Genomic DNA, 25587 nt, shown 5'->3' with positions numbered 1-25587 from the left:
GAGAACCAGGCTTAGAGTGGCTCGTCTCCTCTTTAGCTCCGCCCACCGCGCTGGTAGCCCCGTCCCTCCCCGTAGAGGCCCACCCATCGCACCATTTCCGGCGCCAGCCTTCCTATCGGCCTCTGTGGCTCTCCACTTCCCTCTCCTCGGCTCTTCCCTCCGCCCCCATCGCCTCCTTTAATACCGTCACGTGAGGGGCGAGCGCGGGGCCTGCCGGGACGGGTACTGCCGGTGGGTCAGGGTTCGGCCTCAATATGGCGGTTCCGGTCGGGCAGTGACCAAGGTTTTGCCGTCGGGAGGATTAACTGGCGATTGTCGGCGTCTCCACCTATCGGGGTGTAATGCGAGGACGCCGGGGCGAGCCCTGAGGAGCGGCGGTGCCGGGGAGGGGTCGGTGCTGTGTGGCCGGGAGCCGAGGGAGCGGCGTCTGTTCCTTCTGTGGGTCTCAAGGCTTCAGTGTGGGGCCCCGCCCGGCCGGGTTAGGCCGGCGGGCGGCGGCAGTAGCTGCTGCAGCCGCAGGATCAGCCTCTGAGAGTGGGCCGGAGGGCGGGCGCCGCGGCGATGGCCCAGTGTGTGCAATCAGTGCAGGAGCTAATCCCGGACTCCTTCGTCCCCTGTGTCGCCGCTCTGTGCAGCGACGAAGCCGAGCGGCTCACTCGTCTCAATCACCTTAGCTTCGCGGAGTTGCTTAAGCCCTTCTCTCGCCTCACTTCGGAGGGTATGTGGTCTCCTCCCTTTTTCACTGTGCTCCCTCAAACAGGGCCGGAGAAGGAAGTGGGGAGCGGGCAGGGAAGAAAAGGGCGATGTTTACATCTTGGAGCCGGTAGAGTGGCGTCTGGGGCTGGGGCCCCGCGGTGTCTCCGGCGGCGGCTGGGGGAGGGGCCATGAGCGAGGTTGTCAAGACTGCGCGGTCCTAACCTCCAGTTACTCTGGGCGCTTTCCTTCTTCCCCGGGACAAGCCGGGTAATTAGTCTAAAGAAAAACATGAGCCCCGGAGAAGGGCGTTGAGACGATTTCCAACGGCCATAGGGAGGGAATTAGGAAGTTGCAAGGCGAGTGAAGGTAGGAAGATGCCGCCTCTTAGACCGACGAGGTCTTAGCAAAGAAGACGAATCATCTTCCTCTGGGTGTTAAACTGGACTTTCAGAGTTGTCTTGAATATTACATTCTTTGGGTAATGGGGCCTTACTTTTTCTAAGCTTCTCATCAGTTATTTTATGTATTTTCTTTGAAAATATAAACATTTTAGTAGGTATATAATACTTAACCGCTTCCGAAAAAAAATTAGAAAGTTATAACTTGTAATAGCCTTGATGGATGAGGAAGTAAGGACAAGTTGTGATTAATCTAAATAGTTGGTGTTGAATAGGTTTATAGGAATGGAAAAGTCCTAAAATTTAGTTTTTCAGATAAAAGTTTAATCAACAAGAGATACGTGTCTTTTATTTAAGAGTTACCTGTTTTCTCCACCTTTAGTTTCTTTATTAGGGAGAAATAAGCCTAATAAAACTCCTGAGTATTTAACCAATAATATATCTTTCTTTGTGAACAGAGCATAAAGTATAGGTGAAGTTCTTTGTTAAGGTCTGTATATAATGAAGGGTTCTGTAACAAGGCTCTATCAGGCGAACGACTATGCTTATTATTTGGTTATGATGATTTTTCCACAAAATATGCTGTGCCATAAATTTATGTTTGCATGCTACAGGTGTGTATTCTTTGGGAGAATAGCTCCCTAAGTTCACTTTATTATTTAAAGGAGAGCAGGAGCTGTCCAAAAAATGTTTGGGAACCGTTGGATTTCTTCAGCTTCTACCTTAGCCATCAGTCTCAGCTCCTCCAGTGTTACACTAAATCAACAAGAACAACAAAGTGCCCTACATTCTTAAAGTCTTTTAAAAAATGTGAGAATCTGTTTGATATGTATGCTCTTTCCTGCTTTGTTAATAAAGAATAATAATGCTAATACTTGATACCTGCTGTATTTAGCTTTTCTCTTTTAGTTCTCATTGAATCCTGTTAGGTAGCTAACTTATCACCATATTAAGTTTGGGAACATTGAAGCATAGAGATGTTAACTTGTCCACAGTCTTCAAGGTAGGAAAAATTTAAAAACAGGCAGTGTGACTCAAGGGGTTCTTAAGTCATCTTATCTCCTGGCAATAGGATCGTTTATTCACACTAGAGAACAGTGCTGTCCAGTAGAAATACAATGGTATTCACATACACAATTTTAAATTATTTAGTAGTCACACTGTAAAAAAGTAGAAAACCAGGTGAAATTAGTTTTAATATTTCCCAAATTCTAGCATTTCAACATGTAATCAGTATAAAATATCTTTGTATTTTACATTTTTTCTGTTGCTAAGTCTGAACTTTGGTATGCATTTAAACATTTTTATTATTTATATTTTAGTTTGGACTAGACATTTCAATTGCCCAATGGCCACATCTGGCTTCTGCCTTCTGCAGTGAATAAGGGCTCACTTCAGTATTCTGATTTCCTTTTGTAAACTGCAAAAGATTTAGGGAAGAAATACAATGAATTGGACTTTCATGGTTAAGTAGAAAGTTGATGGAAAGGAAAAGTGCCAGCATTCCCTGTTGAGGAGGGGGATGAAGTTAGAACAGCATGGGCAAAAGGTATAAATTATGATTGAGTGGTTGGGGAACAGTGAGGAAACTGTCCCTATCAGAGTGTAAGATAGTAAGGGAAGATGCCTAGATAAGGGAGGGTCTTGAATTCTAGGAAAGAGATTTTGGATTTCATATCTAATTGTTAAGTGTGTGACAGTCACAGATTCTTGAGCAAGGGTAGCAAATTGGGGAGATTGGAATTATTTGGTGTTTAAGAATAAATAGGAGTTGATAGCCATTTCAAAGGTTAAAATGATTAGAAATAGACTTTGGTGGTGGTATTAGAAATTCGGCGAAAAGGACTTAATTTTTCTGTGGTTTAATTTTTTTGCTGGTGAATAAATTTTGGGGTTCTTTGCCATCCAGAAAAGGCTACTTTTTTTTTTTTTTTTTTGGTCTCAAGTGTGGGGACTCCTCTAAGTTAGCTTATCTTTAGGCAATGAGGCATGAGACTATAACTTAAGCACATAATTTAAGAATACAACTAACCACAACAGCTAAAATTTCCTTAGAAGGAGAAAGGAATGTTAAAAAAATTGGACTCCATTTCTGGCCTGCAGGTATTTGAGGTCAAAACTTGCTTTGACTACGGGGGTGGCAACGTACACTGTTGAGTATTTCCAGGGGACTTTTTTGGGTCTTTTTTCTTTTTTAAGATGTCAGTAGAAAAACCTGGTGTAAAGCTGTAATGGGAGAGTTGAGAAAACAAATTTGAATGCTGTGCATGTGTAACACCTCAAAAATAGAGTTTAGACTTGATGTATTAGGTGGTGGAGAACCATTCTAGATTCCTTGGATAAATTTTTTAAACCCAGCAAGTATTTCTTTATATTAAATCATAGTGTTATAATTTTACGATCATTATGCTAGATCTAATTTGTCTCATTATATTTGAGACTTAAAGAATATATTTGTGTCATTTCAACACAAAGTTTGTAATCTTAATACCGCTTGAGAAATTTCCACTGGCCATCCATTTCAACGAATAATGGTGATAGTATTACCTAACCAAACCTCACTGTTTTTGCTGTCATAGTGATAATTCTTCAATAATTCTAAGTGGTTTTCAGCACATCATTCAGACATTTATAAGGAAATTTCACTTAAACACCAGCTTTTGAAAGTATTTGGTTTTTGCTTTCAAAAGGTATTTATTATTATTTTAAATTGACTAAATTTATTTAAGGGTTTAAAAAGAGTAGAATGTAGAATGTACCCTTTGAATGATACTCACTGCCTCTAGTTTTTTTAAGTTTCTTTTAAAAAGTTATTAATTTTCAAAAAATATTCATCAGTCTTAACTACTTCAAGAACCAAATGATAAATTCAAGCCAAGTTTTCAAAATTTAGATACATATATATATTGTTTGTGTCATTTTTTTGTGCAAGTTGGGTTTTCCCCCCCCAGCAATTGAGATAAAACAGGTGAAGTTTCTTGTGCTAGGTAAAAACATAAAAGATACCATTATTTCATTTTTAAAATTTATGCCATAGAACACCCGATGTGTTATACATTCTCTGGAAATGAATTTTGTGATCAAATAAGTTTCCTTCTAATAGATGTGTTTGGGAGAATTACAGTGTCATTTAACATATTAAAAGCTCTGGGAAGACCTGGTATAAAGAGACATTTTAAAAACTTAATTCTCTACTTCTCAAATTTATATGGAATTAATTTTTCTAAAACAGCTCTTAACTAGCTTGAGGAAAGAGTATTCCATGGAACTGCACATACTGGGAAATGTTACTTTATAATAACAGTATTCAAGAAATTATATGGTAACATAAAAATTAAGACGGTAATAGAGCTGAATTTTATTTTGAAATTGAGGTGTTATGTGATCTATAAAGTCAGCTTTTGTGATCCTGTACTGTTAGTGAAGCCAAGCTTTTGAATTTTTTTGTATGTGATTTTTTTAAGAGCTTTTCTCTTAATCATTCTTAGCTCTTATTTTCCTTTTTATTAGGTTAGTTTTGTGATACTCCCATGTTTTACTTATCTGTTGTTGTATAACAAATCACCCCAAAATTTAGCACCTTGGTGGGGAAAAAAGCATTTATTACCTCCCAGTTTCTCAGGCATCTTGAAGTAGCTTAGCTGGGTGGCTCTGGCTCAGGGTCTTTCTTGAGGTTGTAGTGGAACTATTGGCCGAGACCATAGTCATCAGGGGCTGGAGGATCTTTTTCAAGCTCACTCATGTGATTGTTGGCAAGTCTCATTTCCTCACTAGATGTTGTCCTGAGACCTCTGTTCTGTGCCCTGTAGGACTCTCCACAGGCTCCCTGAGTGTCCTCATGGTGAGGCAGTTAGATTCTCTCAAAGGGAGTGATGAGAGAACCCGTGATAGGAGTGTACTCTTGTAACCTTATTTCAGAAGTAATATGCCCTTGTTTTTGCTGTGTTCTTTGGTCACACATGCCAACCCTGGAATGTGGGAAGGGACTACACAAGAGTATGTGTAACACAAAGTATGGGTTCATTAGGGACCATTTCAGAAGCTGGCTGCCACATCTGTTAACTCATTTCTGGATTTATTAGTAGGATACCTAATAAATTACCTCTAAACAAAGGGCAAAACTAGAATGCTTTTTTTTTTTTTTAAAGTAATCTTTACCTTCACTGTGCAGCTCTAACTCACAACGCCCCCCTCCCCCCACAGACCAAAAGTCAGGTGCTTAATGGACTGAGCCAGGCAGGTACCACTAGAATGTCTTTTTTTGAGTTAACACTTAGGAATACTAAAAAATAATTAACCAATTTAAAATTTTGAGAAACATTTAATACACACATAGCTACTTATTTTATTTGACAATTATAGACCAACTTTGGGGAGAATACTTACACAGTAGCTTCTTAAAATATCAGAAATACAACACGGTATTTTCATATTTTTCATTTTTTTCTATTTCATAGTTGGACTGTCTTTGAAGTTTAATTAGGGAGAGAGGCTTGCGTGTGTTTATTTAAACTAGAAGACAAACAATGAAGAATTCAGAGAAGCGAATTTCCTACTACCCAGCTCCCTACTATGCAGAACCAACTAATATTAATCTCCATGTCATATTTACATTGTAATTTTTCCTTTAACAAGAAATCAAACATACAATTGAAGTTTCTTTCATCGTGGGCAATCATTATAATGGAATTTGCATGTATACTTTCTATATATGTATTCTTACAAGTGCACATATTTATACCTATATACTATTTTTATTTTTAATTTTTTTAAAAAAGATTTTATTTATTCATTTGACAGCCAGTGAGGGAGGGAACACAAGCATGGGGAGTAAAAGAGGGAGAAGTGGGCTTCCTGCTGAGCGGGGAGCCCGGTGCTGGGCTCAATCCCAGGACTCTGGGATCATGACCTGAAGTGAACACAGATGCTTAATGACTGAGCCACTCAGGTGCACCCATATATACTATTTTTAAAAGATTATGTTTGTTAATTTAAAAGTTAGATGTCAACAGAGAAGACACCTAGGAAATTTAGGAAGACATTTGATGTAATTTTATTTAAAATATAGGCAGGCCTGAACTTAAAAGCTTGATATAAAGATTCTCCCTTGAGGAAAAAGTGTCGGTTTTTTGTGGGTAGGTACCCAGAGCCAGTTTTCCAAGTCGCCTTTTATTTGTATAGAATGATCCATGTCATACTTGAAATAGTATATGTGATACCTGCTGCTGTCATCAGTTCTTGAGTGCCTATCTGTATAGTTATGTACGTGGCGGGTGTGATACTCATTGCTTTATACTTACCATCTCATTAAAAATAGCTCATCTAAATTCTTAAAAAATAAACCTGTGAAGGAGGCATGAATTTATATGCTAGAGATGAGGAAATTGAAGCATCGATAAGTTAAAAAGTTATTTAGGATAATCCAGTTAACATGTGGTGGGTTAGATTTAAAGAAAGTCTCACTCTGAAAGTTGAGTCCTTAATATGATGGACTGCTTTTAATATTATCGTGGAAACTAATCTTCTTGTCCGATTATATTTATGTGAAAAAATATGCTCGCATTTCCTACTGTGCACTGTGGACACTGTCTTCTTGTTACAGTCTCCTGCAAATCCGTTCTCTCAAAAGTTTTGAACCACTGGTTATAAATCCTATAGGCTAAGGCAAGGCCTATAGTGGTTGGAGGAGTCAGGAGGTATTGGGGTGGGAGAAGGGATCTGCGTGTTGTGATTTGTTCTGTTTTGTTTTAGTAGGCTTTTTTTTTTTTTAAGATTTTATTTATTTATTTGACAGAGAGAGATTACAAGTGGGCAGAGAGGCAGGCAGAGAGAGGAAGGGAAACAGGCTTCCTGCTGAGCAGAGAGCCTGATGCAGGGCTCGATCCCAGGACCCTGGGATCATGACCTGAGCTGAAGGCAGGTCATTTAACCTGCCTTTAACTTTAACCCACTGAGCCACCCAGGAGCCCCTAGACTTTTTGTTTGTTTGTTTGTTTGTTTGTTTGTTTTGAGCAGTTTTAGGTTCATTGTGAAATTGAGCAGAGAATACAGAGTTTCCATATACCCCATGTTCTAGCACATGCACAGCCTCCCCACTATCAACATGCTGGACCAGGGTGGCCACTGACTTTCTGATCAGTGGAATAGGGCTGGGAATGCAGTCAGTATGCTAGGAGAAGCAGAGGAAGCCCACAGGCAGCACTTAATTAATTTCCCTTTCTTCAGCATTGGTACCATAGATCTCACAGGTCACACTGCCCTGCACTGGACTGAGGGTGAGGTGAGAATTAGGGGTTTGGTATTGATGGGGATTGGTCCCTGGCAATTCCAAACATAGGGGGAAGGAAAGAACCCACAAATCAAAAAGTTGTGAGCAGTTAGCATTAGGTTAGGTTAGCAGCAGTTAGGTTAGACTGTCTATCTAGTCCTTTTGGTATATAAGGAAGTGTTCTAAGTCAGTTGTATTTGTGGAAGACTGTTCAACTCTTCCATTTGGAATTTCTTGTTTCTTGTTTTTTTTTTTTTTTTTTTTTTTTAAAGATTTTATTTATTTGACAGAGGGCACAAGCAGGGGGAGCAGCAGGCAGAGGGGGAGGGAGAAGTAGGCTCCCCACTGAGCAGAGAGCCTGACATGGGACTGGATCCTAGGACCCGGGATCTTGACCTGAGCTGAAGGCAGATGATCAGCCAACTGAGCTACCCAAGTGCCACCTTCCTTTTTAAAGATTTTTTAAAAAAATTTGACAGAGAGAGAAGAACCACAAGCTGGGCGGGGGGGGGGGGGTGCTGAGGGAGAGGGAACTCCCCGCTGAGCAGGGAGCCAGATGCAGGACTTAATCCCAGGACCCTGGGATCATGACCTGAACCAAAGGCAAACGCTTAACTGACTGAACCACCTAGGTGTCCCTCTGGTTTCTGATTTGAGTATTCTTTTTGTGAAGTATTAACTCAGTTGTTTATTGCTGTTGTTATACTTGGGTTGTTATGCATTGCATAGAATTAATTTCAAGTTTTTTTGTTTTGTTTTGTTTTTTAAGTTCATATGAGAGATCCTAATAATCAGCTCCATGTAATAAAAAATCTGAAGATAGCAGTAAGCAACATTATCACCCAACCACCTCAGCCTGGAGCCATTCGGAAGCTTTTGAATGATGTTGTTTCTGGCAGTCAACCTGCGGAAGGATTAGTAGCTAATGTGATTACAGCAGGAGATTATGACCTCAACATCAGTGGTATGTAACAAGTTTTTTTTATTATTATTTAAGTGAAGTTTTCTTTTGTTAGAAAAGCAGTTCTGTGTCTTGGAAATCATTCAACAAACACTTACATGCCTACTGGGTGCTAGAGGCTGGGAATACAGTTGTGGAAAAAAATAGTACTTGCTTTTACGGAGGTTATAGTCAAGTAAACAGCCAACTATGAATTACATGATTTCATTTTATTTTTTTTATAATGAGAATGTTTTTAGAATTCTACTTGTAAAGTTAATAGAAGGCTCCATGAGGGCAGGGACTTTGGCACTTTATTTTCTTTCTTTCTGGGGCTTAAAATAATGTTGAAAACATATGCATAATATTTCTTGAATGAAAGAACTAGCAGTAGACCAAAAAGTGTTTTTTATGACATAAGTAATACTAAAGCATTAAGTTTATTTTATTTTTTATCCAGCTATTGAAGAAATTTTTATAATATATGAATAAATATTTAATCTTTTTAAAGTCTACTAATATGATTTAAATGGTATTTTCTTAGTAAGATTGGTAGGTGAAATATATTAATATGCAAAATGAGTTGGCAGTGCTTGGTGTGACTCTTTCTCGAATGCAAAAGATTAGAGACATGGAATAGACCTTTAGAGGGAAAAGATTAAAAGTACATCATCTAATCAGGATATTTCAGCAACCTAATAAAATAACCTTTTTAGGTTGGTATAATTTATAATCTAATATTTTAACACCTAATCGCATATTTAAAGATTTCCTTAAACATTCAAAGAGAATTTAAGTGATATCTTTTAGGTCACAAAGTTAATTGGTCTCACTTATATAGTTAGAAATATTTGTAGAATTATTTTGTTTAGATGTCTTTCTATGTTATTAGCTTTAATTCCAGCGAAAGTTAATTCGAGTATTTTAAGTTTAGAATATTATGGTTATCTTTTACACATTAAAAGAATCTGAATTTTAACTTAACGTATTTTGAGCAGTTCCTGGCATAATATGTTTTAAGACAAGACAAATTTTAGATATTTCTGGGAGTAAGTGTTGGAATTTGACCTGTTGTTTCCCTGTTACCATGGGAAATTCATGTTGAAATGTGAAGGACAATAAATGCCAGAGTGTTCAAGCTTTTATACTACTGTAGTCATTAGTTAATTGGATAATTTGGATAAGTCACTTATTAAGACTTGGTTTCAAATTCAAGAGAATTTGTTTACATTCTTTCTTAAGGCCTTTCCTAGAAATTTAATCCTGTGATTCTGTTTCCCAGAGTCTTTAACACTTCTGTGATTCATACAATAAATACTGATTTCCTTTTATGTACCTTGCATCTCAATAATAGAAATAAATAGGACATTATATGAGTTCATAATCTGGTGGGGAGATAAACATCTAAATCAGTACTCATAATACATTCTAATTTATAATACCTTATAATCATAATGCATTATGACAGATGTGGCATTATCTGATATGCCAGAATGCTAAGAGGTACAGAGTGGACTTAGCTATCATATTTAAAAACCAAAAAATGTCCCTTTTTATATTGCAAATATCTTCCTAACCTCCGAAATCCATAGTACCTTTTACTTTTAAAAAATTTATCGAAATGAGGGGCGCCTGGGTGGCGCAGTGGGTTAAAGCCTCTGCCTTCCGCTCAGGTCATGATCCCAGAATCCTGGGATCGAGTCCCGCATCGGGCTCTCTGCTCCACAGGGAGCCTGCTTCCTCCTCTCTCTCTGCCTGCCTCTCTGCCTGGTTGTGATTTCTCTCTGTCAAATGAATAAAATACTAAAAAAAAAAAAAAGTCTCATTAAAAAAAAGTTTATCGAAATGAAGAAAAAAAAATTTATCGAAATATGTGTGCACATAGATCAAATGCTGAAAAGACCGGAAAAAACCGTGATGTGCTCCCTGAGTCTCTGCCCCACCAGTTCCTTTTTTTCTTTTAAGATTTTATTTGTTAGAGCACAAGCAGGAGGGGCTGGCTCCCCACTGAGAGAGAGCCAGACTTGGGGCTCAGTTTCAGGACCCTGGGATCATGACCTGAGCCAAAGGCAGATGCTTAACTGACTGAACCACCCACGCACCCCTCCCCCACCAATTCCTCTGGTATTTAGTTAAGTGTTTTTTGTTTTGTTTTGTTTTTAAGATTTATTATTTATTTTAGAGAGAGAGTGAAAGAGCGAGAGAGTGTGTAATCATGGGAAGGGGCAGAGGGGGAGGGAGAGAGAATCTCAAGCAGGTTCCACACCCAGTGCAGAGCCCAGTGTGGTCCTCAATGCAGGGCTTGATCTCACAACCCCGAGAGCATGACCTGAGCCGAAATCAAGAGTTGAATGCTTATCCGACTGAACCACCTAAGTGTCCCTTGATTTAGTGTTTTTTGGGTTTTTTTTTAGATTTTAAAAAAAATTTATTTACTTATTTATTAGAGAGAGAGAGTGAGTTGAGCAAGAGAGCACAAGCCGGGGGGGGGGGGGGCAGCAGGCAGAGGGAGAAGCAGACTTCCTGCCCTACAGGGAGGCCGATGTGGTCGGTACTGGATCCCAATACCCTGGGATCGTGACCAGAGCCCAAGGCAGATGCTTAACCAACCGAGCCATCCAGGCGTCCCTGATTTAGTGTTTTTAGGTAATATCTGTATGTGGCTATCTATGGCTTAATCAGTTTTAAATTTTATTTATTGATTTCTCAATATAGATGATTTTTTTGAAGTTTTTGTTCTTTTTTTTTTTTTAAAGATTTTATTTACTTATTTGACAGACAGAGAACATAAATAGGCAGAGAAGCAGGCAGAGAGAGGAGGAAGCAGGTTTCCCGCTGAGCAGAGAGCCCCATGTGGGGCTCGATCCCAGCACTCTGGGATCACGACCTGAGCCGAAGGCAGAGGCTTTAACCCACTGAGCCACCCAGGCGCCCCGTTCTTTTTTTTTTTTTAAGATTTTATTTATTTGATTGAGAGAGAGAAGGAGAGAGAATACCAGTAGCAGGAGGGACAAAGGGAGAAGCAGACTCCCTGCTGAGTAGGGAGCCTGATGCGGGACTCCATTGCAAGACCCTGGGATCATGACCTGAGGCACCCAGGTGCCCTATAATTGATGAAGAGTTAGCTTAATTATTCCCTCTTCTTCTTTCCCCATCTTCCTAGTGTAGTTTTCAAAATTTTTGGTTAATATTCACTCTTTACAGTATTAAGATTAAATATTATTCACTTCTTCATTTCAAAGCCAAATATTGGGCTTAGTTCGTTCTTATTATTTTGTTTTTTTTTAGGACTTAGTTATTGCCTTTTTTTTTAAAGTAAGCTCTAGGCCCAGTGTGGGGCTTGAACTTAGACCCTGAGATCAAGAGTCACATGCTCTACAGACTGAGCCAGCCAAGTACCTGTAATTATTATTTATTAGAGAGAGAGTGCATACGTAAGCAGGGGTAGCAGCAGATAGAGGGAGAGGGAGAAACAAGCTCCTGCTGAGCAGGGAGTCCAATGCAGCGCTCAATCCCAGGATCCTAGGATCATGACCTGAGCCAAAGGCAGACGCTTAACTGACTGAGCATCCAGGTGCCCCGTTTATTCTTTAATATTTTCTCCTAAGTTTTTACTTAAGAGCAAAAAGCATAAAGAGCACTCTAAAATAGTGGCAATTATTTTAAAAATGACTAGTAGAAAATAGGAACTTAGTGTTCTAGTTTCTCTCATATCTTGAACTCTTTTACAGTTTTTCATCGTCCTAGGAATTATTTATCAATTACGCCAAGCTACAAGAAAGTAGAAGAATGGTGAAATTGTATAGAAAGATGTTGCTGTGGTGAAATAGTCACTGTTATTTTATCATCCTTTAGTTTTTAATTTCACATTGCCCAAAATAAAAGAAGTCTGGAACATACTATCTTTGTAATCTGTCTTTGTCTTCATTTTTTTTTCTTTCATTGAGCATAGTTGAGAATTTTTCATTTTTAGTCCACATTGGCAACAGAAAGAAAATAGACAATGGAAAACACATTTTTTCATTTATAGATAAATCAGAAGGTGAATACAGTGAAACAGCAGTATTCTAGACTAATGTTGCCCAGTAGAAATATATGAGCCACTTAACTCATTTTCAGTGTTTTGTAAATACAATAAAGTATGTAAATAGAGGGACACCTGGCTGGCTCAGTAGAAGAGCTGGACTCTTGGTCCCGGGGTTGTGGGTTTAAGCTCCATGTTGGTTATAGAGGTTACTAAGAAAATTAAATAAACCAAAAAAAAAAATGTGAAAAGAAACAGGTGAAATTAATTTGAATATATTTTATTTGACGCAGTATGTACAAAATATTACTTCAACATGTAATCCTTGTAAAATTCTTCTTCTTCTCTTTTTTTTTTTGAATATTTTATTTATTTATTTGACAGAGAGAGGTCACAAGTAGGCAGAGAGGCAGGAAGAGAGAGAGGGAGAAACAGGCTCCCCACTGAGCAGAGAGCCTGATGCGGGGCTCGATCCCAGGACCCTGAGATCATGACCTGAGCCGAAGGCAGAGACTTAAACCACTGAGCCACCCAGGCGCCCCTAAAATTCTTCTTTTGATACTATCTGAAATTATATTTGTATTTTATATCTGCAACACATCTTAGTTCAGAAAAGCCACATTTCAGGTGTCATATGTGGCTAATGACTACTGACTTTAGTGGACAACAATAGTGTTAAACTCTAATGACAATGATGGAATTAAACAGGATTTTGGTGAAAATATACCGAAATCCTAGTCAGTGAGTCTTCAGATGACAGTATCCAATACAGATTTTTCTCAAGCTCAAGAATAAGTGAGCAATGTATGTGTAAGAACAAAAAAGAAATACAGTATTTTCATCTAATTTAACAAGAAGGACTTCACACAGTATTTTGAGACAAGAACTTAGACCATTCTCTTTTGTTAAAGGACATGTGACGGTATTTTTTCATGCTCTGTGGTGTTTGTATAACAAAATTAATTAATACAGTTCATACGTGGACAAATGCTGAAGCAGATAGGCAGGTAGGTGCGTGTAAGAAGGGGTTGGAAGGGATTAGATGACGTAGAAATGAAAAATTCACTGGGTTTATTGATCTTCTGTTTGTTATTTAGAGGTCTAAAAATGAAGATGTTTTGTAATGATGGAACAAATAAAATGAACTTTTTCTCTTCAGCAAATTATGAGCCATCAAAGTTTTCAAGATGCAAGTGCAAGAAGGAACAGAAGTAATGATAAACTAGAACTTAGAGATGTATTTGAATCTGGAATCAGTGTTTACAAGATGGATGTGTTCCAAGTTAATGAATGACCGTTGAACAGTTAGTTGTATTCAAGGGACATTGCGTAATTGAGGCATGTATGTCTTTAAATCAGGGAAAACAAATTTGAGTTTGCTATGTTTAAACTCTTACTAAAATTTCTAATAATGTTTTTTTACTGTGCCTTTATTCATAATTCTATAAATAAAAGTAAATTAAAAATACAATAAAATATCAAGGATCAATTAGATTTGATGGTAAATGACAATGACTTTTTTCTTGATATACTAAAGGTTAAAAGGAGTATAGTTTAAAAGAGGACAGTTTACTTAAAAAAATCTTCCATTCTGGTGTTAGAGAAGTTTAAAATTTAAAAATTGGGCATAAATAAACATCTCTTTAGAATATTTTGATTTTTGCTGATTTTTCTGAAAAGACGAATGGAAATAGTCTCCTCAAAATAGTTCTCAAGGGAGTTGTTGAGATAGAAGAAGGTAGTATTTTTTAATTTTCATATTAAAATTTTTTAATGATTTGAAAAATGATATTTATGAAGAAAGCCACTTGTGACAACGTGACTAGTGGCAGAAGCACAAAACTTTAGTTCCAGAATCTTTTTACTCATATAGGTAATATTTAAAGGATTAATAGGTAAATAGGTTCTGGGATCATTGTATAAGTTTAGGAGTAGTTGGTTTTATTTTTGCAAATACATATATATATAAATCTTAAGAAGTGAAAAATGTTTTTTATCTTTAAGTACAAGTGAAAGTGCTTATTTACTGCTGGGAGTTATCTTTCACACCTTCCAGGAGTATGGATTTAAAATATTGTCTGTTGTAAATTGATTTCTGTTGAGCAATTTTAACTGTTTTATATAATATCGTTCATTTTAGCTACTACTCCATGGTTTGAGTCTTATAGAGAGACCTTTCTTCAGTCGATGCCAGCATCAGATCATGAATTTCTGAACCACTATTTAGCATGTATCCTTTGACCTTCGTGTTTTCTTGAAATGAAATGTTTTCGAAGTTATCAGTCTCAGAAATAGTTCTATAAAGGCAAAATTGTTGAGAGGACATGGAGAATGGAGAAATTTTTTATTGATGATGTTTCAAGTTTTTGTTAATTTTTTTTTAAATGGCATCCTAGATACAAGACTGGTTAGAATAAATTAATTTTTTAGTACAAAGTAAGAATACTGAGGGCTTGCTTATTGTTTTTCTTTTTTCTTCAGCTCAAATATTCCACATTTAATGAGTTTCTAAGCATTTTACGAAGAGGAAGGGTAAACTGTCAGTGTTAACTGCTTTTGCTGATTGCCTCAAAATTAATTACTTATACAAAAGCTCATATTTAAAAATAGTTTTCCATTTTTCTAGTAACCTGTTTTACAGCTTTTAACCTCTTCTGACCATTATGGCATTTTAGTTTTCTTAATGAAGTTGCTGAGAGGTAGGATAGAGTATGAAATTGCAATAAGATGATTGATTGGAGAGGAACACGATTCAGCAGAGCTGTTGAGGATGTTGATGTATAGTTTGATATTGTTTATTTTTATGTTCATGGATTCCCTTATGTATGTAAATGACCTAAAAAACTGTTAGCAAAAAACTGAGATTTAAAACCTTGAGTTATTTGGTAATGTTGGAGGAATTATTTTGTGTTTGCAGTGAAAATCTAAGAAATCAGATTTTTTTAGTTTGAAAAATCTTTAAGTTTTATTTTAATAGGATAGTATTTATCATTTAGTGATAAGTGGTAATTACCTTAATGTGGTTTATAAGGTATGTTGGTAGCATCATCTAGTGAAGCTGAACCTGTGGAACAGTTTTCAAAGTTATCACAAGAACAGCATCGGATTCAGCACAACAGTGACTATTCCTACCCCAAGTGGTTTATACCAAATACACTTAAATATTATGTACTTTTACACGATGTAAGTGCAGGAGATGAACAGAGGTAAGCTTTTTTTTTTTTTTTTTAATTTAAAATTTTCCCTGTTAAATGATTAGACATTTGTAGATATATTTTTTATCTAAGAAAGTAAAAGCTTATTAAGTATTTAACTCTATTTTTTTTACTCCAGAGTTATATTCGACAATTAAGTCATTTTATTATAGATTTTATATAGATATCCAGACTTCCTTTTCAATATATATTTCTCTGTTACTACAATTTTTGTACAAAAGTGCCTGCCATTTTACACCTATAGGTCTTAGCTGTTACTTCTTACTTTAAATTTCCTATTTTTTTCTTTTCTCCTTCCTAGTTTTTTTCTTTTCACTTCTTGACTGTTTTTTAAAGGCACTTCTTTTTTCACTCTTCACCCTCTTGTCACTTGATATTTTTAGCCTTGATATTTTCACAGTCTCAAAAGCATCCAGACATTTCTTTCTTACTTGCCCTTTAATAATCATTATTAGTGAGTTACCATAGTCCTTTTATCTTTGGAACAAATGATAAACTTACCTTTAAACATAAGTCTTGTAAAAGGTGCAGTTTTATTTTGGAGTTTATTTTGACTTTTTGATTCAAGATGTGGATCAAATTAATTTTGTTTCAAGCTGTTATTGTGATTTCTCAATGCCATTTAGGAAATGCAGTCAAATAATCATTTCTTGCCCTTGTTCTGAGCACATACCATTTATCTGTTAAATAAATATTATTTTATTTTTATTTTTTATTTTTATTCATTTTTTAAAAAATATTTTATTTTTATGTAATCTCTATACCCAGTGTGGGGCTTAAACTTACAACCCTGAGATCAAGAGTCCATGCTCTGGGGATCCTAGGTGGCTCGGCCCATTAAGTGTCTGCCTTACACTCAGGTCATGATCCCAGGGTCCTGGGATCAAGCCCCACATCAGGCTCCCTGCTCAGTGGGGAGTCTACTTCTCCCTCCTCCCTCTGCCAGCTGCTCCCTCTCCTTATGTTCTCTGTCTCTCTCAAATAAATAAATAAAATCTTTAAAAAAAAAAAAGTTGTATGCTGTACTGACTGAACCAGCTGGGCACCCTTAAATTTTCCTTTATAGCCAAAAAATTTTTCTGAGGAATAATTATTATTTAGGATTTTTTTTAAAGTTTCCTGTGTAAATAGAAATAATTTGAACTATTAAAATTAGTTTCTATCAGTTGAATATGGTATATATCTTTCATTGAATAGTTGTAACTAGGATATTTAAGTAATTCAGGTATTAGATCAGTTGTTCAAATGTTTAGCAGTATCATTGGTAAAGTGAGCAGTTTATTGTACTTAAGTATATATACATATATACACATATACTTGTATCTGTTTATACAAATTTTAACTTATTCAGTCTTAATTTTATAGTGTATGAATATGATTTAATAAGTTTGTCAGGCCTGCTGTTCGTGTAGTACTATCTTCTACATTTGAATACGATATAAGATTTCTGGGTTTTCGGGGTTTTTTTTGTTTGTTTTTTGTTTTTTGCACGCATGGCTGATTGACTAAAAAGATACCGTTTGAATTAGATTAGCTGTATGTACTAAAATTTCATTTTTCATCAGAATATGCTGTTTGGTTTTTAGGCTTGTCTTATCACTAGAATTATCTTTTTATCTACCAACTTTAATAGTTTAGGTAAAATATGGAAATAAAAATGCTTTTTGCTCATGGAACTGGCTGTTAAAAATTTTGCAAGAAAAAAGTGGATTTTATGGAATAAAACCTATGGAATAAAAAAATCTTCAGCTTTTTCTCCTTTATTCCTTCAAACTGTGTCCCTTTGAAGACAAGTAGGGGAAGGGTAAACTATGGCAGTGAAAGATGTTTTTGAAGTTCTTTGGGGTGCTATACTTTTCTGTTTAGCACTTAGTTTTTTCGATAAATGTTTGTTATCTAAGATGCAATTTCCAAAAGTTTACTTCCCAAAGCCTGGTTCTCAGAGTTGAAAGAGTTCCTGATCTAGAAATTTGAAGCCATTTTTGGGAAATTCACAGCGCATATTATTTGCAAACAGGAGGCTTGGGCGTGGTCTCCTGGTTTTGTTTACTGTGGTTCTCTAACTAGTTTGACTACCAGAACCCTCTCTGAATAATGTAGGAGTATCTTGCAAAATTTTATTCCATGAAACACAATTTGGTAACTGTTTTAAGGTGATACCTAAGCTAGCTAAATTTCAGTTAGGATCATGATCTTTGTTTTAATATTTTTACTATTTTATCTCTGATTTTCTGTTCTGCCTTTTTGGGGGATAATTTTTACATTACTTTACTATCTATTATTGCCTAAGGTATGCTCTCCATTTACTGCAGACCTTTTTTCCATTGTTTACTTTAGAGCTGAATCAATTTATGAAGAAATGAAACAGAAATATGGAACTCAGGGTTGCTATTTACTTAAAATTAATTCTCGAACATCTAATCGAGCATCAGATGAACAGATACCAGATCCTTGGAGTCAGTATCTCCAGAAAAATAGTATTCAAAACCAGGTATATGTAAAAAACAACGATGAAGCAAACCACAAAAGCTGTATTTCAGTTTTATGGCATATTGATATCACTATAGAATTTTTTTGTCTTCATTTAACTAGAATTGTTAATATTTATTTCGTGGAATGTGGCTAATTCTGATCTATCAGCATGTGAGCTCTTAATTCAGTGGTTTAATACTGTTCTAACTAACACATAATCCCTCATGTGTACTCTTTTCAGGTATATAATATCAATGTTGATAGATCTTTTATTAAAAGGTGAAAAGTGAATAACATAAGAATTGAATTAGATTGGCTAGACTACTGTAGAGAATAGAATTTTTTACTTGCACGTTTAATTCCTTATGAATGCTTACAGTCAATTCTTTATTATCCACATGCTCTGGGGTTGCCTTCCTTCATTTTCAACTTGCTGTTCTTATGGCCACCTTTTGGAGCTCATACTTTTTAGGTGGGTGGGCTTTTTTCCCTAACTTTCCTTTGATTTCCTTTCCTTCTGAATTTTCAGGAAGTGTTATTTCTTCCTAATTTGCTCCTTTCTTAATCTAGAATTCTAGACTAATGTTAATCGTCTGTTGGTAGAAGTGGGTAGGTATAAGGTTTCATGATTTGTCAAACTTTTAGATAGAATTGTATGCCACCTGGTAGTAGTCAGATGCCAATTTCCTATGCTTAGTTCAAGATAATCAAGAGTCACTGTTTTCTGTGTGGAAGGGGGATTTTCTAAAGAAATGGAAAATTTATTTGTATTTTGTACATTTAAACTATGTGTGTATTCTTTGATTTTTTTAAAATATCAATTATAGATTAATTTCTGATGTCCTAATATAAATATTGTTTAATCTATTTATTTCCCTTATTTTTCTATCTTACATATGAGATTTTTGATCCAGATATAGTGCTATACTGATAGTTACCTTAAGGTAATGATGGGGAAAAGTGAGGAAAAAAAGAACAAATTGAATATGAAGGAGTTTTATTTTAAAATATGGTCTTTTCAGGCACACTCAGAATAGGAACAATATTGAAAATAGGAATTTAGAGTCCAGTCATTCTAAGGAAGGGAAGCACAAGTCAGATTGTCCAATTTGAGAACTTTTAACGGAAGGCAGAGGTATCAGAAATTCTTTAGCGAAGCCTGGGATTGGAGGATAGTTTTAAAGCTCATCAAATCTAACCCCCTAATCTAATATCCTTACCTGTGAACAACCTCATCCAGTACTCACTCTTTTCTCAGGTGACCTGTTCCATGTCTCACCAGCTGGAGGATCAACCAACTATCCTCTCCCTTTGCTTTTATTCATTGGTACTTTGGGACCAGTTTTTCATTTAGTCAACTTTCAAAATAGGATAGATATAGTTCTTATGTTCCCTTTTATCTTTTTTCCAGGCTAACTATACCTAATTTTTTTTAACTCTTTCTTGAATGGTGGTTTCAGACTGTTTCTCGTCCTGATCACTTTTATCTTGTTAAGTTTCAGCTTACGTATTTCCCTGAAAGTAAGACACGTGGAACAATGCCTCAGATTTACTACTCTCATAGAGTAGTCTGGGGTTTTTTTGTTTTTTGGTTTTTTTTTTGGTCATCTGGGTATTTTTATTTTAAGTTTTTTTGTTGACTGAGAAACCAGCACCTTTGTACAAATAAACGTCGTATTGGTATTTTTACCCTATGGTGGATTCAGAATTTACTCCAGCCTGTTAACACCGTATCCATGACCCAGGAGATTCCATACCATCCCTCTTATTTACCCCTTCCTGACTAGTAGTCCATCTCCCTTTGCATTTATTTCTTATTTCAGACACTTCTACAGGTACTCATTTAGGCATGTGCTTACCATATATAAACAGGAAAACACAGATCATTTGGATTCAGAAGAATTTGGGTAGTAGATTGAATGTGATAGGGAAGTTAGGAATACAGGAGGTGTGGACTGGAATGATAAGATATATGGAAGAAGTTAAGAATTTGGAGGACTGAAAACAAGGTGTCTTGCTAAAACTGATAAGGCTGATAGCAGAAATTGTTGATGGATTTGGTAGTATCTTAAACATGATTAATAAATTATAACTGCTAATGCTTTTTTATTTTATTTTGATAGGAATCATATGAAGATGGCCCTTGTACTATAACTTCAAATAAGAATTCTGATAGTAACTTGCTTTCATTGGATGGATTAGATAACGAAGTCAAAGGTCTTGCTACTTTCTCTAAGTTTCTCTTTTGATTGAAAATATGCACTGTTCTCAAAGCATGCTAATCCTTACAGATAAAAGATGGGGGAAATTTTCATAATTAAAAAAAGAAAATGGGAGATTAGTTTTTCTTTGAAGAATTTTTTGAATCATTTGAATTTGACTTTTTTTCGACATTTAAAAATTTATAAGAGTAATGTATTTCTTTTAAACAATTTGTAGAAAGCAAGGGGGAAGATACTATGTGCAGCATTAATTATTCCCAAAGTTGACATGATCTTGAGAGCTTTATTTTTGTATTTTAAATTACAGTTTTATAGTGGTATCTCTGAAATTCCTTTTGTTAAAAATTTTTCTTATTAGCTGTGTTATTTAAAGTGTATTATTTTAACACTATTTTCCTTTAATTTACATGAATCTTTAAATTTCTACTGTCTGTAACAAGTGTTAATTCAACTCCTGTAATTTTAGGAGGGAAAGTGTTAATGTTATTGTATCTTAGACTTATATACAGAAAGATAAAGGCTTCCAACATTGTTCTTTTTTTCTTTAGCAGTATGGTAGTAATATCACAATTTTCTGTTGCTTCTGAGAGTAAAAGAAAGATCTGTTTTTCAGTAGATGGCTTACCAAATAACTTTAGAGCTCACCCACTTCAGTTGGACTCATCCAGTGACCCTTCTAACAGCATTGATGGCCCAGATCATGTAAAATTTGCTTCATCATTACATGAAACAAAGAAAGCAAATACTGGAATTATTCATGGTGCATGTTTAACTCTTACTGATCATGATAGAATTCGACAGTTTATACAAGAGTTCACATTTCGGGGCCTTTTGCCACATATAGAAAAAACAATTCGGCAATTAAATGATCAGGTAAGCTTTAATTGTTTGGATTAGTTTTTTTTTAATTTCAGAGAAGAGTAAACTTGGGAACACAGTGGTATAAGTTATTTAAAAATATTTAATTTTTTTTTAAAGGTAGACCAGTATTAGTATTTATTGGTGTTACTATTAGTGATGAAATACTGTTAAATTCTGGAAGATACTTACTTGTTTACACTAGGGATTTTGCTAGCTTATTGAACAATTTTCTTTAAATCAGTGTTACTGAAAGGAATATTTGCTCACTTTTGAAGATTTTTAATTATTTAGAATTCTTTTGTATATAAAAGTAAAATACTAATTTTTCACATTTGTAACAATCTTTTTTGGTAGCTAATATCAAGAAAAGGTTTAAGTCGATCTCTATTTTCTGCAACTAAAAAATGGTTTAGTGGCAGTAAAGTTCCAGAAAAAAGCATTAACGAACTGAAAAATACATCTGGACTGCTGTGAGTAAAATACTGTTTTTGTTTTTCCTGCATTTAACTGAATGGTGTTTGACTCTGTGATGTCTGGCAAAAAAGGATTATCTTTTTAGTTTTTTAATTTCATATTGGTTAAAACTTAGGTAGATAAGACCAGTGACTATAAGTTAATTGCATTAAAAATTTCTTTTAAACCATTATAGGTAATTAGATATCTAAAAATAAAAAAGAACTGGGAAAGTCCCTTACGTGGGGTTTCTTTCCCTATTTATAAAAAGATGGAGTTAGATTAAGTATTCATTAATAACTCATCTAAATTAAAATACTATGGTCTAGCGATTCTGAGTCATGGCATACATTTAGACAGTTTTCATTAATTATAAAATCTTGTTTTAGGAGAAAATGGAATTCGTCTTGGGTTTTTATGTTTTTCATGGTTATATATAAAGTTAGTCACTTAGACCTAACCATTTACTTCATAATTTGACCATGGAGAAAATGCTTACCTGCTGTTGAGAAGTTCTCAGTTATAGGGCTATAAATTATATAAATATAATTGTTTCCAAATATCTCTGAGAAATAAGAGTCTCTCGTTGGAGATAGAATTCTTGTAAGACCAGATTAGTTTTCGTAAGGTTTTAGACAATTGAACAGCTTGTTAGACATTTTATAGTATTTAATGGTTTAGGGGTCATAAATTATAAAATACTTTTTTAACTTATTTTATATTTACAGGTATCCGCCAGAAGCACCAGAGCTTCAGATCCGAAAAATGGCTGACTTATGCTTTTTGGTGCAGCATTATGATTTGGCTTATAGTTGCTATCATACTGCAAAGAAAGATTTTCTTAATGATCAAGCAATGCTTTATGCAGCTGGTGCCTTGGTTGGTATTCTGTAATAGTATAATTTCTTACTTCTGTTATCATAAATGATTTAGAAGTTTCTGTTTATGAAATGGCAAGCAAAATACCTAGGGATGAAGTTGTACTCAAAGACGGTGTAATGCATTATAGATTTTGAATTAGTTTATGCTGAATTGATGGATTTTCCTCAAACTAGTATATTTAAATATGTCATATATGAGAGTTGATGTCTTAGCTTTCACAAGTTAGTACCTTCTAATTTTGTGTATGTGAAATTTAATTTGAATTTCAGTTATTATGTTGAGTGTAGCTTATTTTTAGCAGATGGTTTTAGATCTATTGAAAAATACTTTAAAATTGCTTAAATTTTTTTTTTTTTAATGTATGACTGTATATCAGTTAAGAATATGTACTTTGGTGTAAGATAGACGATCATCTGAGGTAAATATTGAACATCTCTAAGCCTCAGGTTTTTTGCCTGTTAAATGTGAATCCTGATGGCATAGGGTTAGATATGGTATAAGGCTTGTGCTGTGCCTAGCACACTGCTTTGTATATAAAGGGCTATAAGCAACAACTATGTTAGTTTTTATAGTTGATATGTAAACCTTGGTGTGTCAGGCTTTTTTTAAAAAAATTTTATTTTGGAGAGAGCAAAAATGAGTGGGGGGAGGGGTAGAGAGGTAGAGACAGGAGTGAAAGAGAATCTTAAGCTGGTTCCATGCCCAGAGGGAGCCCCATGTGGGGCACCATCTCATGACCCTGAGATCATGACCTGAGCCGATATTGAGAGTTGGATGCTTAACCGACTGAGCTACCCAGGTGCCCCCCAGAAAGAATTTTCTATACTTGTATGCCTTACAACATTTTAAGTTCTTTAAAAGTCATATGTGTATCCATAATCTGCTTTCTCTGTGTAGAAAAGAGTAACACTGTTCCTTTCTACATAATCACTTCAAAAATATATACATTTGTACACAAAAATGTGTAAGAGTAAATATTTCACTGGAAATTAGACATTTGTTTAATAATTGCCATTTATTTTGCATTTGTTTTAATATATGTGTATAAAACTAAAATAACAATGTAAAACTAAAATAGCAAAATTATTTTTTTATTTCTGTACTATTTTTAATGAAAAACGCCTGCTGACTTTTGAAAACCTTGTTTAGGAGCTGAAATCTTTATGAGTTGAAGTACTTGAAAACTTAAATGAATTGTCCTTGGCTAGACATTCTGTAATCTTTCATTATAGTCTAAATAATATAGTCTAAATATTATAGTGTAAAATAATGACTATATGGATATAAAATCATAAATACTTAATGTTATTTCATAAATACTTTACAACAGAGGTATGAATTTTTAACTTGTACATTATGTACCTGCTAATTGAATGTATAGAGATAGAATCTTATAAAGGTATGGCAAAAGATTTCTGTGGTTTTATGGTATATAAGCTTTTTCATTTTTATCTGCAATCTGATAAATACCATATTTAAACCATTTAGGTAGAGGTATTAGTAGCAACTATATGAGAGAAGATAGTTTTGTACTGGAAAATAAATTTATATCTCCTTTAACATAATATATGAATACCTGAAAATTCTTGTAGTCTATAAAAACTCCCCTAAAAACAAAAGGCTTTGGAGAAAATTAGGGTTGGGACAGTTCTTAAGACATACATATATCTTTGAAACCAGACTACAAACAAAAGCATAAAGTGTGTTTGTACCTTGTGAGATCTATGTAATTCAGTGAGGCTACTCCAGCATGGCTAGAAGTTACCTCAGGGAATAAAAAACATACACAAAACCAACATGTAAATACTGGCTGGAAGTAGAGGTGGAGGAGAGTAGCTCCTAACTAGTGGACATGCCATAAAGTAGACATGGACAGAAGTGCAGCTGCTTTGAGCCAAGAACTGCAAGTACACTGGATGTGTACTCTGGAGAAGGGGTCCGAGTGCACCAAAGTGGAGGCAGTTGTTTTCTGTTTTGTTTTTTTAACATACAGATGGAAAGAGCTCCTGCCTGTGCAACAGCTGAGCTCAGGGCTTGTTCCTTTCACCGTACTGCCTGCCTCTTTAGCTAAAAATTGAAGATACTTAGTTATGATGATTTTAAGTTAAAATATATATCATAGCAAAACCAGTAATAGGATTTTTTTTTTTTTTTAAGAGGAAGAGCATGCATACATATGCAAGTTGGGGGGGAGGAGAGAGGAAGAGAGAGCATCTTAAACAGGCTCCATGCTAGCGCAGAGCTTGTTCTTACAACCCTGAGATCATGACCTGAGCCAAAATCAAGAGTCAGACTTAACCAGCTGAGCCACCCAGGTTCCCCAGTAATAGGAGTTCTTTTTTTTTCCCCCCAGTAATAAAAGTTCTTAAAGAAATATAATTTTTTTGTATTTAGTCTGTCGTAACTACCTTAACTAACTGAAGGGTAAGTAGATCACTCCTTGATGAAAATCTTTGTAAAAAGTATTAATCAATATCAAAGACTGTAAGACATGATTTAATGGTTTAATGGATTATTGAACATCATCGGGTAACTTGGGGTGATCATTTTGAATGTTTTCACCAGATCTGTAGAAATTATGTCAGTTTTGTTTGAATGTATATTGATTTAATATTTCTTGCAGTAATAAATTAGAAAATAATGTAGAATTTGGGGACGTATTTTTTTCTTACAGGATTTTTTTCTTAGTATCTTTTTATTAATGTATTGCTATTTGATATATATAATTAGTGTATAGCGAATATGTGTTTCTGTACAATATAGTATTTTACCATATATTCTCAGTACCCTTTCATGTATTAATATGTAATATATATAGGTTGTATGTAGTAAATATGTATTTCTGTACAATATATTATTCTGCCAAATATTCAATATGTATATAGAAGCATATGTATATTCATTAGTTATATTAAAATATAAAGTAGTTAAAACATGCTTAGGGCTGTAGTATATTTTGTCACATGGATATACTATATTTTCAGTCAGCTAATTCATTACATTTTGGAGCAAATACTGTTGGACACCAAGGATAGAAATGGATTCTGAAACAGATGCAGTTTATACTATCATGGAACCTATAGCTTCTCAGGTTAAAGGTTTTAATCATTCTCCCAATTTTTAGATAACTATCTGTTTTTTTTCTATTTTAAAAAA

General features: G+C 35.2%; 1 protein-coding gene across 4 annotated transcripts in view; it reads left to right on the top strand.

The window, feature by feature from the left end:
* Positions 1–208: 208 nt before the first annotated feature.
* Positions 209–25587, top strand: part of TRAPPC8 (trafficking protein particle complex subunit 8) — a 77281-nt gene continuing 51902 nt past the window's right edge. Inside the window, exons 1-9 of one of the 4 annotated variants that reach the window (XM_046024635.1) lie at positions 209–718; positions 8132–8326; positions 14467–14556; positions 15358–15532; positions 17879–18032; positions 20137–20230; positions 20849–21108; positions 21451–21566; positions 22278–22428. In XM_046024635.1, coding sequence (XP_045880591.1) covers positions 562–718; positions 8132–8326; positions 14467–14556; positions 15358–15532; positions 17879–18032; positions 20137–20230; positions 20849–21108; positions 21451–21566; positions 22278–22428 — 1392 coding nt within the window. In that variant the 5' untranslated portion in view covers positions 209–561. Of the gene's footprint in view, positions 719–8131; positions 8327–14466; positions 14557–15357; positions 15533–17878; positions 18033–20136; positions 20231–20848; positions 21109–21450; positions 21567–22277; positions 22429–25587 lie in introns of those variants that run through there. The other 3 variants (XM_046024636.1, XM_046024638.1, XM_046024637.1) reach the window with 3 other exon arrangements.

This window comes from Meles meles, chromosome 12, assembly GCF_922984935.1.
Source record: "Meles meles chromosome 12, mMelMel3.1 paternal haplotype, whole genome shotgun sequence".
Classification (NCBI taxonomy): Eukaryota; Metazoa; Chordata; class Mammalia; order Carnivora; family Mustelidae; genus Meles; species Meles meles.
The sequence above is the reverse complement of the archived record's forward strand: the minus strand, read 5'-3'. Positions and strand labels throughout refer to the sequence as shown.